The sequence below is a fragment of the Sesamum indicum genome, linkage group LG3, assembly GCF_026168435.1.
Source record: "Sesamum indicum cultivar Baizhima isolate 11 linkage group LG3, ASM2616843v1, whole genome shotgun sequence".
NCBI classification, from domain to species: domain Eukaryota; kingdom Viridiplantae; phylum Streptophyta; class Magnoliopsida; order Lamiales; family Pedaliaceae; genus Sesamum; species Sesamum indicum.
Window position 1 is genome coordinate 21,148,123 of NC_142659.1, and position 16,741 is coordinate 21,164,863.

The window sequence follows — 16,741 nt, forward strand, 5'->3', positions numbered from 1 at the left end:
AAAAACAAACATTCTTTCCCTTTTACTTCTTCTTTCTTCTCATTGAATGGAAAGAAACGTAAGCAAAAACGAAAATGAAAATAGGCAAAAAAAAAACTTCAATTTAATATTTATTTGATTTTTATTATTTTTTCATAATATTTGGCTGGCTAATTGTAATTTTGGCCCTACATATGTAAAAAGTTTGTAATTTTAGTCCTTTAACTTTGAATATAGTAATTTTTGTAATCTATTTTTAAATGTTATCAATTTTGATCCTTAAACTCAATTTATTTCTTTTGCCTTTTTAATTGATAAAAGCCATGTTCCCCTTCCTACCCCTGGTCTGTTCTTAAGAAAATGATTGCATTCACAATGAAAATTCGAAATACAAGCTTTTTTTTTTTATATATTAAGTATGATTTATGTTTCATATTGATCGGGATATATTAGCAAAGATGCTGAAAATGACCACAATGTCCTCTCCATATGTAAAATACCCTTTTACAAGATAAGAGTTTGAGTTTTTTTTTTCGGGTTAGGTCGCACCCGGGACAGACCAGAACTGAAGTTGTCCAACAAAATATTATATAAATATAAAATATTTTGAACAAGTTATTAACCGCCGAACTTCAGCAAATAAACACACTTCAAATGTCATAGAACAGCTTCTCAAAAACCTTCATAGGTTCCTCTTGCAATGAGACTGCAACAGATAGGCTCCCATCGTTAGTCGGACTAGGCAACACAACACACAAACCTTCATACAGAATACTCCCCGGCCCCATAAACACCGGCCTGCCCCACCCAAAATCCGCATCATGGATAGGCAGTCCAACCCAACTAGTTATCGCAAGATTCGGGCAATTAAACGTGTTCGCACCACGAACAAGGGCCATAAGATCCGGCTGCACCTCCAAGTAATCAAGAGCCGACCTCAAGTACTCGTCGTCCATCCGCACCAGCACATCGTGAATCTTGCCAGCAGTGTACGAAATGGGCTTCGATTGGAGCTCACCAGAAACGCCAACAGGTGTAGTCGTGAAGATCACGTTGCCGAAGTAGCCCGGTGGGAGAGGGGGCCGGAGCCTGGACCGCCCATTAGTAGCAATAAACAGCTTTGTTTTCTGTTCATCAACTAGCCCACGAGCTCTGCATGCGCATACCCAAATGTGCGCTGCCAGTATCTCGTACGAGCTGTAAGTGACTGTGTTACCGTCCTCCTTAGACTTGGCCTTAAGGGTATTAAGCTGACCACGAGTTAGCTTTAAGATGGCAACCACTGTTCGAGGAGCCGCATTGATTTTTTGAGAATCGTGTATTGCCATGGTTGGAGGAGGCTGGTACTCAATGTGCTCAAATTTGGGCTGCGGTGGATCACGTGCACGAAGCAGGGTCCGATCGATGAAAGGAGGTATAGTGATGTCGAGGCCACGAGCCATGTCCGACCATGTGTTGATGAAGTGGAGGGCGGAAAGTCCATCTGCTACTATGTGATGTATTCCGACACCTAAGGAAACTCCGCCGCATTTAAAACGTGTTACCTGCAGAGTAGCAACAAAAAGCCATATATCTTGGTTGTATGGGTTAAATGGAATAGGACTTGTTGAGCATTTATACGTATCATCTTCCTTTTAATACTCGAGCCGATGACCTATATACCTTTTATAAGTTGATGAAAATAAAATATTATCATTAAGTCACTTGATCGTCCCTAACAAATACATAATCATATCATGAAAGCAACGCATTTTTGTTGCCAACGCCTCCAATTGGGACACTTGGCCTTGAATTTGATAAATTTCTTTGCTTTTGACGCTTAGATCGCAAGCGCTACAACAACGAATGACAATCAGCTTAAACCTTTCCAGATGAAGCTTTAATCCTCTTTATTTTCATTTTTATTTTATTTTTTATTTTTGACAGTTATTACCGAAGAATTTGAATTTAAGAGAATAATTTGAGAACAACAATTTAAAATGACTTTATACTAAAAAAATCTGTAAAAAATAATAAATAATAATTAGAAACACATACTCTTTATATATAGACATCATAAGATGTTAAAAATGAAGTTTTTATTATGATTAATATATAGGAACAAAATTTAAGCAACTTGTCAATATGTTAGGAATTTATTTACTTTTTTCATTTTCGATCAATTTTATCAAATATTTTTCAAAATCTTATAAGTTTTAAGACATTTAATAAAATATTTTAAAAGACTTATAAACTCACCCAAACTCCACCTTAAGAGTAATACTAATGACTTAAATATAAAAAGAACATAGGCATAAAAAATTCATTGGGACACATACACATGAACCAAAAAGAAATAAGAAATTGTATAGTATTAACGGACAAATCCAAGCTGTCAAATTTGAATCAATTACTTTATTGTATAATATATTTTTCATGTGATTACTGTACAATTGTCAATACAAGCATAATATACTATACTTATTGCGCTTAAATATTTTTGGTCCTATAATTCTGGCTCTTTGGTATTTTTATTCTTTATTTTTATTAGGATTGAAAAATAGTCCTATAACTTTTTGATATATTGCAATTTTGATTCTTTGGTTACCCGATCTTACAAAAACTTTCGGGATAAATCATGTGTCCCTCTCAATTTTGGCATTTTTATCCCATATCTTTATAAGAGTTGCAAAAACGTCATGTAACCTTTTAACATTTCGTAATTTTGATTTTTTTGTTGTCGAATTTTACAAAAATTATTAAAATAAATTATGTGCCATGTTATCCGACTTTTGTAAAATACCCGTTGAAAGGACCAAAATCGCAAAATGTCAAAAAATTACATAATTATTTTTTAATCCTAAAAAAATAAATGATACACCAAATTCTCAAAATTATGAAACTAAAAATATATTTAAACTCTTATTGTGTGATTGATTTAATTTAATAAAAAAATAAAATTTTTTATTCAAATCAAATGAGATCGAAGCAACCTATCGTACATTAGCTAATGTTATTTACTTATTATGTGATTCATCCCTTCTCCTTAATCATATAACAATCAAACTTAATCAAAATTGATGTCAGTTAGAACTTTCCAATTATAATAAGAATTTTGCTGGTATTAAGTTAGCATGCGGCATATTTCATTAACCATTAACTCTCATGAAGAAACTCCACAACAAGAACGGACCTGTAACACCACAAGTGGGAAAGTTGAGATTCCCTGGCTGTAATCCACCGGCGGAATGAGACGGCGTAGCTCCAACGTCGGAGCAAAGTCACCGAAATCATCGACCACGGCGTCGGACTCTGCCTCCACAAAGAGCACACCCTCGGCATTGCAATCGATCTCGATGCGACCATCTTTGTCCCTCTTCAGCCTCCCCGCCACGGGGTAGAACGGCACCAGTGCGCGTCCGAGCGCTGCCTTGAGCACCGCCGGATCGAAGAAGTTGACCGCCCCCGTAGGGCCATAAAAGTACACGGTGGGGATGTGGATGTTGCACACCACCAAGTCGACGTTAGAGTTCCAAAGGGTGACACACGGCGTCACCGCGGCGGGGAGCACCAACGCCGACTCCTTCACGTAGATTTTCATGGAGCCGCTGGACGGGAGCGTCAAAATGTATTGGGAAGCAAGCGGTAGAGGAGAGTAGCGGATAAGAGGCGTTTTATATTGATTGTCAAAATTTTTAATTTTCATTTGTTTGGCTGTTTTTGTTAGGTTGATTGTCAAAATAATCGGTGAATCCAATTTTAAAGAAAAAATTAAGCATGAGCTTATCTATATAAAAACATATTTGGGTGTTATTTTATTCAACACCAAAAAAAATTCTTTGATTCATTTTTAATTTATTTTATAATTGAAAATAATAATATAAAAAAATACATATTTAATTCAATTTCTAAAAAAGAAAAAAATGTTAATTCAATACAAATTTTTTTTTTTGGTAAATGTAATTTTTTATAAATAGGAAAAGATATAGTACAACAATCATAAATCAGGTACTGTTTCCCTCGACAGGTCAAGTGATACGCCACAATATATAAAGTGCATGTGTACTAGCAGAGCTAGTTAAGATAATGCTAAGTATACACTGTATAACATCCTCCACAATTAAACTAGCTACAATATTCGAGTTTCGCTCAATAAACTTGAAACGTCTAAGATTTCTCTTTCTCCATATATTATAAATACAGACACTCAATAATGCGCGATAGGCCATTGACAATAAGGAACAGTACTGGGCAGGTGGTGGGTTTGAAAAATGTGCACCACAATTCATGTCAATTTCGTACAAGACATGATGTTGACATATCAATGTGTACTGACTAAATTAACTTCTTTTTTAAAGTTCGAGATAATTGCCCAGTGAGTTCTTATAAGTATGGACATTTAATTTTATAAATACCCACGACTATTTTAAGACAAGGTAAATCAAATATAATTTTTCTCAAGTCCCAAGAATCTTTGGATCAAACTACCCTCGAATTTCCCTTAGTGGACTTCCAACTCCCACCATGTGTAGTACATAATAAGAATATTTTCTAACCAATGAATTATGTAACGTATAAAAACTGTAAATAAAAATGATACCTTAGTATAATATTGATAACTTGATGTAGATGTATCTGTCCATAGTACTATCATATTATTGTAAGGTTAATTGATATTTACTTTAAATTGACTTATAATTAACTTATTGAAGGTTAAATATTTTTTTTCGACTAAACTACTCTTACAACAACGAAGATATACCCCACTCATGTATTAACTCATAGACGTATAAAAATAATTTAATTATAAAGATATTTATTTGACCTGCAACAAAATTAGCAATAATTCAATAAAAAATAAATATAATTTTTTTTCCCAAAATCAATGGCATTCTTCATCCACTCCACATCAAATAGGCTTGATTTGGTGAGATTCATATTAGGGCTTTCAGTTTTGGGGAAGATGTGGCAGATTATGAATGGAAATCCAGTGTTGATGGGTCCGCATTAATCGTGATTTCTTTATTAATTATTAGATAAAAAAGTTATGTAGGAATTAAAAATAAAAAATATTAATTTATAAAATATAATGTGAAAAAAATCATAACAAATTCGATTAATTTATAAACATATGAAACATAAAATGCGATTTTTCCGCAAATGTGTAACAATTGGCCCATGTTTTGTTGGGCTTAATTTGTGACCCATAATTTCAACCCCGAAGCTGTGCTGTCCAGTTTTCTCCAATTTCATCTTAAGTCGCATTAAAGCATAGATCGCAAGCAATCTGGCACTCCATGCTTCAACAAACCATATACACAATACAGCTGTCAGCAAAATCACAGACATCGATCATCACTCGCACTGATTGCAGAAATTTCTACTCTGTGTTCATTTTTTTATCGCGGAGGTGAGTGTATGTAAAACCCTGCAACACTTTCTAATGCATCCCGAATTAATGGAAAATTGAATCCTGCAATTATTTGCTAATCTTTTCTTAATTCTTTTTGTTGTAATACTAATCGTTCCTTGTTCGTTCCTGATTTAAGTTGGCGATCAGTTTCTATTTTTCTTGATTTATTTGTTTCGCATTTTGTATTTTAGTTTCCTGTCTCAAATATTTCAGTTCTTATGGAACAGTGGAATTCTATCTGGTGTGGAAGCGCAATACATGTACACATATATGTCTGTGTGGGTGTGCCTCTGTGTTTATCTATGTATTTGTTTGTTCTAATATGCTGTATTACGTTATATATATATCAGTATATATTTATATGCATATGCATGTGAATTAGGTGAAATCATGCTAGAAAATCTTGCAGTATTGTTCTCATGAAGTTTTTGGGCAACTTTTCATGAATTATTGAATTTATATCTTATATATGTATAATCTGATGGGAAAATTAAGAAATCTATGTCCTCCTATCCTATGTATATGCTTATATGATGGTATGTATTTGGGAATTTATATATTATGTGCAGTTGTGGGTTCATAATATGAACGCAAAATATTCAATTTCTTTCTTTGACCTCTTTGTTCTGAATTACATTCCCTAATGTTATTAAAAGTTCTTCCAATAGCTTTTAATTACTGAAATAATTATGAAATTTATAAATGAGAGACACGTACTATATTTTTGTGGTTTGGCTTTGAAAAAGAAATTCAAACTTATACAATTTCTTCATATAATATCCCGAGCGCTTGTCAATTTTCTCTGAGATAATCAGTTATATCTGGGTCTGTATATGCACGAGAACATACTTATTTTGCTTTGTTTTGCTCATGATGTGAACATGGACAACTCTCTTGCAGCTTAAAATGGGGGTATACTTAAGCACTCCCAAGACTGAAAAGGCCTCAGAGGATGGTGAGAACGACAGGCTCAGATATGGCTTGTCATCCATGCAGGGGTGGCGAGCAACAATGGAAGATGCTGTAAATGATTTTTATATTTAAGCATTTTGGAACCATGTCTTTTGTTATTTCACTCTTAACAATTTCTCCCACAGAAATGATGTACTTTGTTGGACTTCCAGCATAGGTACCTTATTTGCTTTTATGTTATTTTTTCTGTTTCAGTCATATTCTGGAACTACTTATTTATGTACTTTGTATGTATGGATCTTCTTATGGCTAGCATTCATATATCTTCCTAAACATATAGAGGCGATGACATGTTAGTTAGATTCTGATACACTTACCAATGACAAGATTGATCTTTTATTCACAGGCCAGATATTCTATATGTATTTTGACAAGATGCTGTTTTGTTGTACTGAACCATGGAACAATCCTTCTCGTTTTCTTTTTTGTCTTTCATCTTGAAATGGAAACAACTTGATATTCAACAAAATGTCAGATGCCAATTTGACCATTAAAAAGTTTGACATGATGGTCCACTGTAAGTGGAAATGGACAGTTAAAGATAAGCACTGAAGTTCAACAACTGACGAAAAATGGATGTTGACCGATGTGCTGAAATTGTTTAATTCCATTATCATACATTCAAATATTTGAAGAAGTGTTATTGTCTAAGATAAATGGATAAGATGGTGATTTAATGCCGACCATGTAGATGAGAATATCATAGGCTTTTGTGTTTACTCTTTTGGTGATTGATATATTATTCCATGTTGTTCTATTGAATCTTCGAGTGTATCTGGATCCCCCATATTGAACATAGAGGAAAGGAGACGTGACCACAGATTGTTTATCATTTTAGAAGATGCACATTGGATATATCTGCTATTAACTTACTCTATTGGCGCTATCAGTTGCCAACACTTCTATCACAATATTAATCATTCATGAGAAAGGCAGAATAGTTTCTGGTTATTAGGAAGGTAGATTCATTCAATTTTTATTTTGTAAACTTTTATCTCAATTTATTCTATATTATTTACTTTTTGCTATCGTGACTCGAGTTATTCTACAGCATGCTGCTTTCACTAATTTGGATGGTCTCACCTCTTTCTTTGGAGTTTATGATGGCCATGGGGGTAAATACGAATCTGATAAATTTCCAATCTCAACGAGATTTTTGTTCTCTTGCTCTCTCTTGCTCTCACTCCCCCTATCTCTCTCTGACAGTATCAGTCTCATACATTTACATCTGAGTATCCTCGGTGATTGGCTTTTCTATTGGCTTCTGAATTAACCTCTACGATTGGTAATCAGTTCATGTATAAAAGAAAAATGTAATAAGAGGCCCAAGGTTGATGTGTAATATTTGCCTCCACGTATGAGTTTCGACTGATTAGGGAGGTGTCCTGCTACAAGAATTGAGAAAACTAACAAAATTCAAGTTTTTATGCATATGATGTTGGACCGGCAAGGGCACTCTCTTAGAATTTCTTATTCTTCTGATAAGAGCATGTGAGATCCTGAGGGAACAAAGATGGATATGAGATGGCTTGCATTATTTTTCAATCAAAAGAGGAACAGATACTGCAACAATTACTGCTATTGGTATTGTAGAATACTCGGGTTTTGATTGTTCTTAAGTAAACATTTAGATATTATTTCCATAATGTTGGCTATAAACGATATCTGGAGTATGCAGTAAGTAGGGTTTTAATTTTTCTGAAGTAAATGTTTAGATATTATTTTCTCTGTCTTGGCTATGAAAATAATATGGAGTATGAGGTCAATAAAAGAAATAATTATTTGTCACTCGAGATTCTTGATTTTTGGTGCTCTTTTCATGCTTTGTTGCATTTATTATTCAACAACCTGATGGTCGTTCCAATTTGCAGGGAAAGAGGTTTCCAGATTTTGTGCCAAGTTTCTCCATCATCAGGTGCTGCAGCATGAAGCTTATGCAGCAGGCGATCTGGGAACTTCTGTTAGAAAGGCTTTTCTCAGGTTACTTTTGTTCTTTTTATTTGGCGATTTATACTTAAGGATGTTTACCTGCAAATATATTTCTTGTCTGCCTGGGATCCTCTAGCCTGATTGTGGCTTTGTTATCGGCCAGTGTAACTGGAATATAAGTAAGTTCTTAACAAGAATCTAGCTATTTTTCTTCAATGTTTTAAATGCTTTGTATCTCGCACAGAACAGTGACATTGACAAGACATGGTGCAATATGTCATCTATAAGTACAGAAAGAAACTAATCTTTTATTTTGTATCAAGCAGAGCTGTCCAGCCTGCATTGTCTTCTGGGGGGTGATTAAAAATAATTTGTCAATTTCTAGTTTGCATCTCAATGAGTGCGCTTAAAATTCTTTCTAATGTTATATTCTTTTCTGGTGCAGAATGGATGAAATGATGTGCGGAAAGACTGGGCAAAAAGAGTTAGCATTATTGAAGGCCGCAGCAGACCATTCTAGTAGTAATGGGCAAAACTTACCTGAGAGTGATGACCAGAATGGCCAGACAAACCACTGGCCTTCTGAGGAGGTATTTGCTCTCTGCTTTATTTGTCCCAACTTGCATTCGTCAACTAACATGAGAAATTTATACTGGATACAGCAGTACAGTGTGGAAATGTTCAGTCGCATGACCTGTGTCTACCCAGAACTGTGAATAAGAATACATCTCTGATTCCTGCAAATAATATTTTAGTGAACATGAAATCAAGCAGAAACAAAACGAAAATTGTCAGAAATGCATTGAACTAACAATATGTGTGCACTTTGAAGTACAACCCATAGAATAGCAATTTTGGTATCTAAACTCATTTAAGCTATGTCAAAGGTTGAGAAAATGTCCACTTCTAGAGCAACTCTTGAGTGAGATTTGGGAATAATTGTTCCAGGTGAAAAGTGCAGTATGGATGTTGTAAGTATATATACTGATATATGTGTATATATAGGGATATATATGTATATATACTATACGGATGTTTTCCATTTTCTTAAGAACTAGAGAAGATTTTAGGTTTGATATGTTCTCACAAATGAATAACCTGCAAGGAAATTAATCTTTTTGTAGTGCAGGATTACCAATATGAACACTGGTTATTTGCTATTAAAAAGCATTCAACGGAGTTACAAAAGTTAAGTAAATGATATTGCAATCCTTTTTGGGAGTAGCCAAATTCAATGATCCAATTGTGCTATTGTAAGTTTTGATGTAATGACTCATAATATGTCAGTTTGTTTATGTTCTGTTGTGGGTTAGATGATACGCTTGTTCAGCTTTTGCTTGTTCAAAATTGGATAATTGTGGATTTCAATTTTCAAAGATTTCTTATTTCACTCATTTTCTCCCTTATTGCCCCAAATTTGTGTGCACACCCATGCTTTTCTATAGCAACTAGACTGCATGTTACGCTCATATGAACCATAGGATTCATGACTGTTAGATGTTTGGGATTTTCTTTAAAGAGTATATAGCATCCAAAGTTTGTCACATATCTTCTAAAATGCAGGGAATTAACTCTGGTTACAAGGGCCCCAGTTCTGGAACCACTGCTTGTGTTGCAATTATCAGAAATAATCAACTGCTTGTTGCAAATGCTGGTGACTCTCGGTGTGTAATATGTCGGAAGGGAAAGGTGAATTTCCTTTTAACTTATCTAAGGAGTGTCATTTTAATTTTTGATATTCTGGATGTGTTAGCCCTCATGTAGGATTTAATTTGAGAGCAGAAACTACTTGGGTGACTAGTCGAACTTTTATTAATTAATGTAAAACATTTTCGATATTTTTCTTGTTCATAGGAAGCTGACAGTTAAGGATTTGGAAATTTTTAGATAATATGTAGGATCCTGTCTCTGTAGAATGTGCACAAGAATTTTCAAGACCATACTTTTCATGCAGGCACATGATTTGTCCAAGGATCACAAGCCTGAACTTGCTGCTGAGAAAAAAAGGATACTAGAAGCTGGTGGATATATACAATATGGACGGGTCAATGGGAGCCTGAACTTGGCAAGGGCAATAGGTACTTCTTCACCCAGGTTTAATCCATTTCAATGTGTGTGGCAGATTGCTGCATTATTTTGTTCAGGAGTGATTGTTTCAAATCTTTTCAGGTGATATGGAAATGAAGCAAAATAAATCGTTGCCTGCTGAAAAGCAAATTGTGACAGCAAACCCTGATATAGTCACTGTATGTGGAAGCTTTACTTTTTAATTTAGATTTCACTGTGTCCCTCTCAATTTTTGTTGCAACAAATTGAGTTCCAAGTTTTAGTACTATACTTTGCTGTTGTACAAACTGGTTCCACAAGATCTCAATGTGATTGGCTGGAAACTGTCAGAGTCTCAGAGAAGAAGCCATGTTATAACTTATGTCCCTTGCATGGTTTTTCTGAGCACTTATTTCAGTCAGGATAACAAATTTTCTCTTTGTTGGTTCTCCCTCACTAGGTTGAGCTTACTGAAGATGATGATTTTCTTATAGTAGCCTGTGATGGGATATGGTAAGTTTTTGCAGTCCAATATATTTTATATTGTATTTTTTGTGATACAGAAATATCTGATCGATTTTAGGATTTTCTTCACTAGAATTTTTGGGTTTGTGTTGTAGAGTTTTCTAATCGAGTAGAAAAAAGTATCCAAATTATGGCATTTTACCAAAGGCATGTGGGCAAGTGCTTCATCTGGTGATGCTAATTTGACGTTTTGTATGTTGGACCTTTTGGAGCCTCGTTTTCGATTTCAGCAATCATCTTAACATGTTATTGGTACTTGCTAAATACAGACCTGAGGAAGGGAGGGATGCTCTTAAATTTACGCCGCATTATGTGTGATGATATACTGATTTCTAGTGAGAACTACACTCTTCTTTATATCAGTTCTATCTGGTGATCTTGTGAATTTACAGATAAAACTAACATGTCAGCATAATTTACATTTTTGAGAAAGAAACTGCTCATACCTTTTCCTTTTCTTTTATTATCACATTTACAATGAGAGGGATCTCCTTATCATTAGATATAGGATATAATTTTTCATGCGAACAAGTTGATGAAAAATCTTACCGTCCTAAGTGTTTGGTAATGGAGTATGGCAAACTTCATGGTTTATATGATTTCAAAATCTTTCATTCGTATCTAATCCACTCTGCAGAAATTAATGCTTTGTGCGTCACACATATATGTTGTTCTTAGCAACTAATTCTTACAAGCATTTTTCTGTTCTTAACTGTTGTAAAATTCTGCTTCTTTGCAACAGTAGATACTTATTGCCTTAAGGTATTATACCTGTTCTTTATGTTTTCTTTTGCTAGGGATTGCCTGTCAAGTCAACAAGCTGTTGACTTTGTAAAGGAACAGTTAAAAACTGTAAGTTTCTGCTATGTCTCGTTGGACTGTTTCGACTATCTCTCATCAAAATAAAGCTAAGAACTGTCAAAACTATGCAGGAAAAGAAGCTGTCTGCAGTGTGTGAAAGAGTACTTGATAGGTGTTTGGCACCATCATCTGGGCAGGAGGGCTGTGATAACATGACAATGATTTTGGTGCAATTCAAGAAATCCATGGACCAAAAACCATCCTCCAAACAGCAGCCTGGGCCCTCAGCAAAGTAATGGAAATCTTACCAAAATTCTAGAGCTCCTGCAATCTTACTTTACGGTAGAACATTTTCAGATTCCAGGTACTAGTCGTCGCCCTTGTTACATTTTTCAATGTGACAGCTTTTTGTAAATATATGTTCTCTCTAAGAGCAGCTTCAGCCCCAAAGAGGAGTTTTTTTTCTTTTTTAATTTTTTTGGATGAGTTAATTTCACTAGGAAATTTGACATGTAATGCTGGAATAAGAACTCCATTACCACGTTGAAGAATAATAGATGAGTTGTGCTTCCTGGTGGGAACTGATGATATTTTAGCTTCTAATAGACAATGTTTAAATCATTTCCATAAATCCAGATATCTTTTGGAATGGCTGGTCTTGCTTCATTTCTTCAGCAGATATTACCATATGCTAATGGTGGCATTTTATATATTGCGTTCGGAGCTATGAAATTCTGACTGTTGCATTACGGAAATTGGCTCGATATGTACAAATCATGAATTGAATTATGCTAGTTGCAAAGGTTCAGTGAATCTGACATGAATTCCAAGTGGCCCCCAATGATGTTTTATTTGCCTCGCGTGTACTTTTCTAATTTTGAGAAAAAAAGTATATCAATGTGAAAGACTGACTTTGTCTAATATGGAACCTTTCACTTTTATGTTTTGACTGTTGAATGAGCATTTATCTCCTCCATCGGTAGAGAATTATACATGTGTTCCACCTTGATATTTCATTTCCCTCTGGAGAGGTTAACTTCTTATTACTTTTACCGTTGATTTGATGCACATTAATGTTCGTTTTCATAGCTGAAACAGTTTTCAATGTGCATTACTGATGACAAATTACTGGAATTCTCATTGCATTAGCTACCCGTAAGTAAACATGTCCTGAGACGTGAAATGATGAGTAGAAACGAGCATATGAATTTATATGACTTAGGCATTTATTTGTGAAATTTGAGATATTTATATATAATAGAAAGGATAGATTAAGTCTTTATCATGAATGAAATTGTTCCTTTGTATGCTCTATGCTCTAATTTAACTTTACTCTGAAAATGAGTGCTCTGTCTTCCTACTTCACAGTTTCCCTATCTTTCCTTTGTGATTATTATCATCCTCCTTATTTTATATAAATCCATATAAATAATAATTTATGAAAGCAGGTTTTTCAGAAGAAAATATCCTTGTTTCCAGAATCTAACCCCAGTTTGTCTCATTCTGCACCCATCGCTTTTGCTTTCATTTTCAGTCTTCAATTGAAATATCGCCCTCCACATTTATTGTTTTTTTTTGTTATTAGAAACGTCCCAAATATCTGCACAATTGAACAGGTTAAAAGGGAATGATACTGCATGCTTCTAGATTTTATGAGATGAATGGAAGACTTGTGGCTTTTGCACATATCCTGTACTGTTATCATCTTAAGATGGACGGAAGGCTTAGAATATTTTCAGTTTTCTCGACCTATCTGTTTGAACACAATTAAGACTTAATTATCAATTAAGGAGTCTATAGGTTCATTTATGTGTGGTTGGAGGAATTAGTTTGAATGGCACATTTCTTAATTCAAAAGATAAATTGCAACGACTCCTCTTCACATTTGATATAATTATGAATTTTCTCTTATTGTTTGAAAAATTATAAATATTTTTGTAATGTTTGATGAAATTGTGTAATTATTTGATGGAGGTATGAGATTGTTAATTTTGTTCTTGTCGTATTTTTTCTTAGAAAAAAGAAAACCGGACAAGGTGGATAGGAAAAAATTTAAAAATTGTGAAAAAAATTAATTATTCACTTAGTCTCTAAAAAATAATTTAAAATTATAAATTCATAGTTTATAAGGGTATTTTGGTTAATTTATAAAAAATGAATGAAAATTTTATGTGGATTAATGGATTCTACTAATTGTTAAACAACTGTTAAAATAAAGGAGTATTGATAATTTTGCAGGAAACTAGAGAGTACTCGTAATTATATCAAAATTTAGTAAAGCAGTTGTAATATGCTAATTCAAAAGTCTTATGACATTTCTATGTTTGAAAGAGCTTACTTTTTCAAGTCAAAGGAAATTTCCAAGCTTAGGATTTGGCACAATGTTAAGCTAATCTACTATACATTAATGTTCACGCAATAATTAGACATCACTTTCAAGTTTCAACTACTTTTATTAGTTAGTACAAAGTCACACAAAAACATTATATTCATCGATTTTCATTTAAAATTTTAGAGAAAATTACAATTTTCGTCCCAAAATATAGGGTGCTTTCATATATTAATGACATATGTTTTAAAATAGTCGATATTAGTCCCATATTTTAAGAAAATGTTCCAAAGTTAATTCCCACATCAAAGATTTGCAACATTTGAAACTAACTTTGCAACATTTTGTTAAAGTGTGAAATTAATTTCTGCAACGTTTTCTCGAAGTAAAGGTTTCGTGTTGGTTAATTTACAAATATATGGGACTAATATCTCAAACACTTTATATTTTGGGATCAAAATTGTAATTTTCTCAAAATTTCATGTTGGGCCAAACTGACCACTTTATTTCAAGCACAGAATTTAGTTTAGACGTACCTTTTGGTAAAACGTTTAGTTATGATATTTTGAAGATAAATTCAATGGATATTCATGTCAGGCTATCTCTATCATACATTATTTACAACAATTCATATTCATATTTTTATACTTCTTAAATTAAAAAATTATGTAAATATCCATATTTTTGGTAAAATTTTATAAATTGAAAAAATTACGTATGAATTCATAGTAATTCAAGTTATACAAGAATCCAAAAACTTCATTGAAGGTATTAAATCATATGGCATGCATTATTTTTCGTCCGTACTAGTTTATCTCAGCTTTAAATTACAAAAAATTGAACTTTTAATCCCTATCCAACAACGGTATTGCCCTTTGCTCCCACAACTTTTATGAGATTAAGATTTTTGGTCCCATATAATTAAAAAATATTGTGGATGTGGTCCCATACACTAATTTTATGGGACCAAATTTGTTAAGACTTTGAGACCATATTTTGCACGTTTTTTTTTTTTTTTTTTTTTTTATCTTATGGCAATAAAAAATAGTAATATGCTAAAAAATGCAATACTTCCTGTTCTATTGGATAAAAAATATAATTTTTTTAACATTATTACCCTCAAAAGTGGAGACTGAAGGTCAGTGCTACTAAATCACATTTTTAAATAATAAAATACTTGAGAAATATTTTTAATTCCATAGGACAGGAGGCTTGTAAGGAAAAACGACAATTATTTTTGCATTTAGGATGGGAAATAATAAATATTATTTTCCAAATAAAATAAGAAATTAAGATATTCTTATCTTCTTGCTCATCAAAATTAATGCACGAGGATTCATTTATTTTCCTCACCGGGCAAAAAGACATTATATATCCTTTCATGAAAATCAATACATTGTCTATTCGTGATAGCAACTTTTTCTTTTCCATTTAATCCAATAAATCTATGCTACTATAAAAATAAAATTTACACCTTACTCCATTTTTTTAGAGTTTGAACGAAAAATACTAACATTGGCAAAAAAGTTTCATAATTTTTTAACTTTACCTCTCATTCAATATCCTTATCCTTATGTAGTATTTTTATACTTAATAAGGAAAAAAAATGTAATGATGTTAACATCACTCCATATATATATATATATATATATTACTTTTATCCCTTTATAAATACAAAAATATTAAATGAAAGGTAAAATTAAAAATTTAAATAATTTTTTCGTTAACTATATTTTTATCCAAATTATAACGAAAGAGAGTCAGGTGTAAATGAAAATTTTTGAAAAAGGTTTAAGTATAATTTCAAAACTTATTTAAGAAAAAGGGTAATTTCGTATTTTTAGAGAGAGTCTAAATGTAATTAATCCTAAAAATAAAAGTCACATCTCACACATAACTGACGATATGTGGCGCTACAGCATCAAATTTTAAACAAATAACACACTTAAATATTTCTCACAATATAGTTACTTATTTGTTTCAAATAGTCCAGCCCATGGATCTTTTAGTCGCCAATACATTTATCATATTTAGCTTACACTTTCATATATGTTCAATCATTTGCTTTGATTTAATTTATATATATTATTTTTATTTTTAAAATTTTCATATATATATATGATCATATGCGCGCAAGTATTATGTGTTGCGATAGTAGTAGAATAATAGAAAAAAGAAACAAGAATGAGATTACGGGTGACACCAATGTCATAAGAGACGTGCAGTGTTACGAACTTTATCATGTGTTTGAGCGACATCAATCATCATCTATGTGTATGCATCGTACATCATGACCAATCACTTGATATGATTTAATCTGATCGGAATAAATTTATTAATTAAATTTATTCTCCAATTTGTCATTCATCATTTTTTGGCACAAAGGACGATTATGACACCAGCACACCAATATTTTTTGTTGTGTCAATAATGCCCTTAAGTTGATTTTTTTTTCTTTCTTTCTTGTTTTTTTTAAAAGTCATATTTTGATTTCTATACTTTATTTTCATTTATTATTTTAAATTCTGAAATATTTTTTTATTATATACACGTAAAAATATATTACGACTGCAATTATATTAATAAATATGGTTTGTTACATCATAGGTCCGTACATTTAAATATAACAAGTTTGATTAAACAATTCAATAATTCCCACTTACATACTATATTTAAATAAATTAAAGAAACAATAAATTACCATAGAAGCAAAAAAAATTACCTAAATTTATAAAACTCAAACAAAAGATTATTTAATTGTGAACCCA

The 16,741-nt window shown here is 32.7% G+C and overlaps 2 protein-coding genes across 2 annotated transcripts; one reads left to right on the plus strand and one right to left on the minus strand.

The window, feature by feature from the left end:
* Positions 1–447: 447 nt before the first annotated feature.
* LOC105158300 (shikimate O-hydroxycinnamoyltransferase) lies at positions 448–3,627 on the minus strand. Its single transcript, XM_011075009.3, has 2 exons — positions 3,152–3,627; positions 448–1,523 (listed from the first exon to the last, which is right to left on the minus strand). The coding sequence occupies exons 1-2, from the start codon at positions 3,557–3,559 to the stop codon at positions 630–632; spliced, it is 1,302 nt and encodes a 433-aa protein (XP_011073311.1). The 5' UTR covers positions 3,560–3,627; the 3' UTR covers positions 448–629.
* A 1,577-nt stretch (positions 3,628–5,204) lies between these two features.
* On the plus strand, positions 5,205–12,225 carry LOC105158301 (putative protein phosphatase 2C 60). The gene is made up of 11 exons (XM_011075012.3): positions 5,205–5,368; positions 6,272–6,394; positions 7,395–7,458; positions 8,215–8,323; positions 8,718–8,862; positions 9,836–9,961; positions 10,227–10,350; positions 10,442–10,518; positions 10,779–10,831; positions 11,641–11,695; positions 11,776–12,225. The coding sequence occupies exons 2-11, from the start codon at positions 6,278–6,280 to the stop codon at positions 11,938–11,940; spliced, it is 1,035 nt and encodes a 344-aa protein (XP_011073314.1). The 5' UTR covers positions 5,205–5,368; positions 6,272–6,277; the 3' UTR covers positions 11,941–12,225.
* The last annotated feature ends 4,516 nt before the right edge of the window (positions 12,226–16,741 follow it).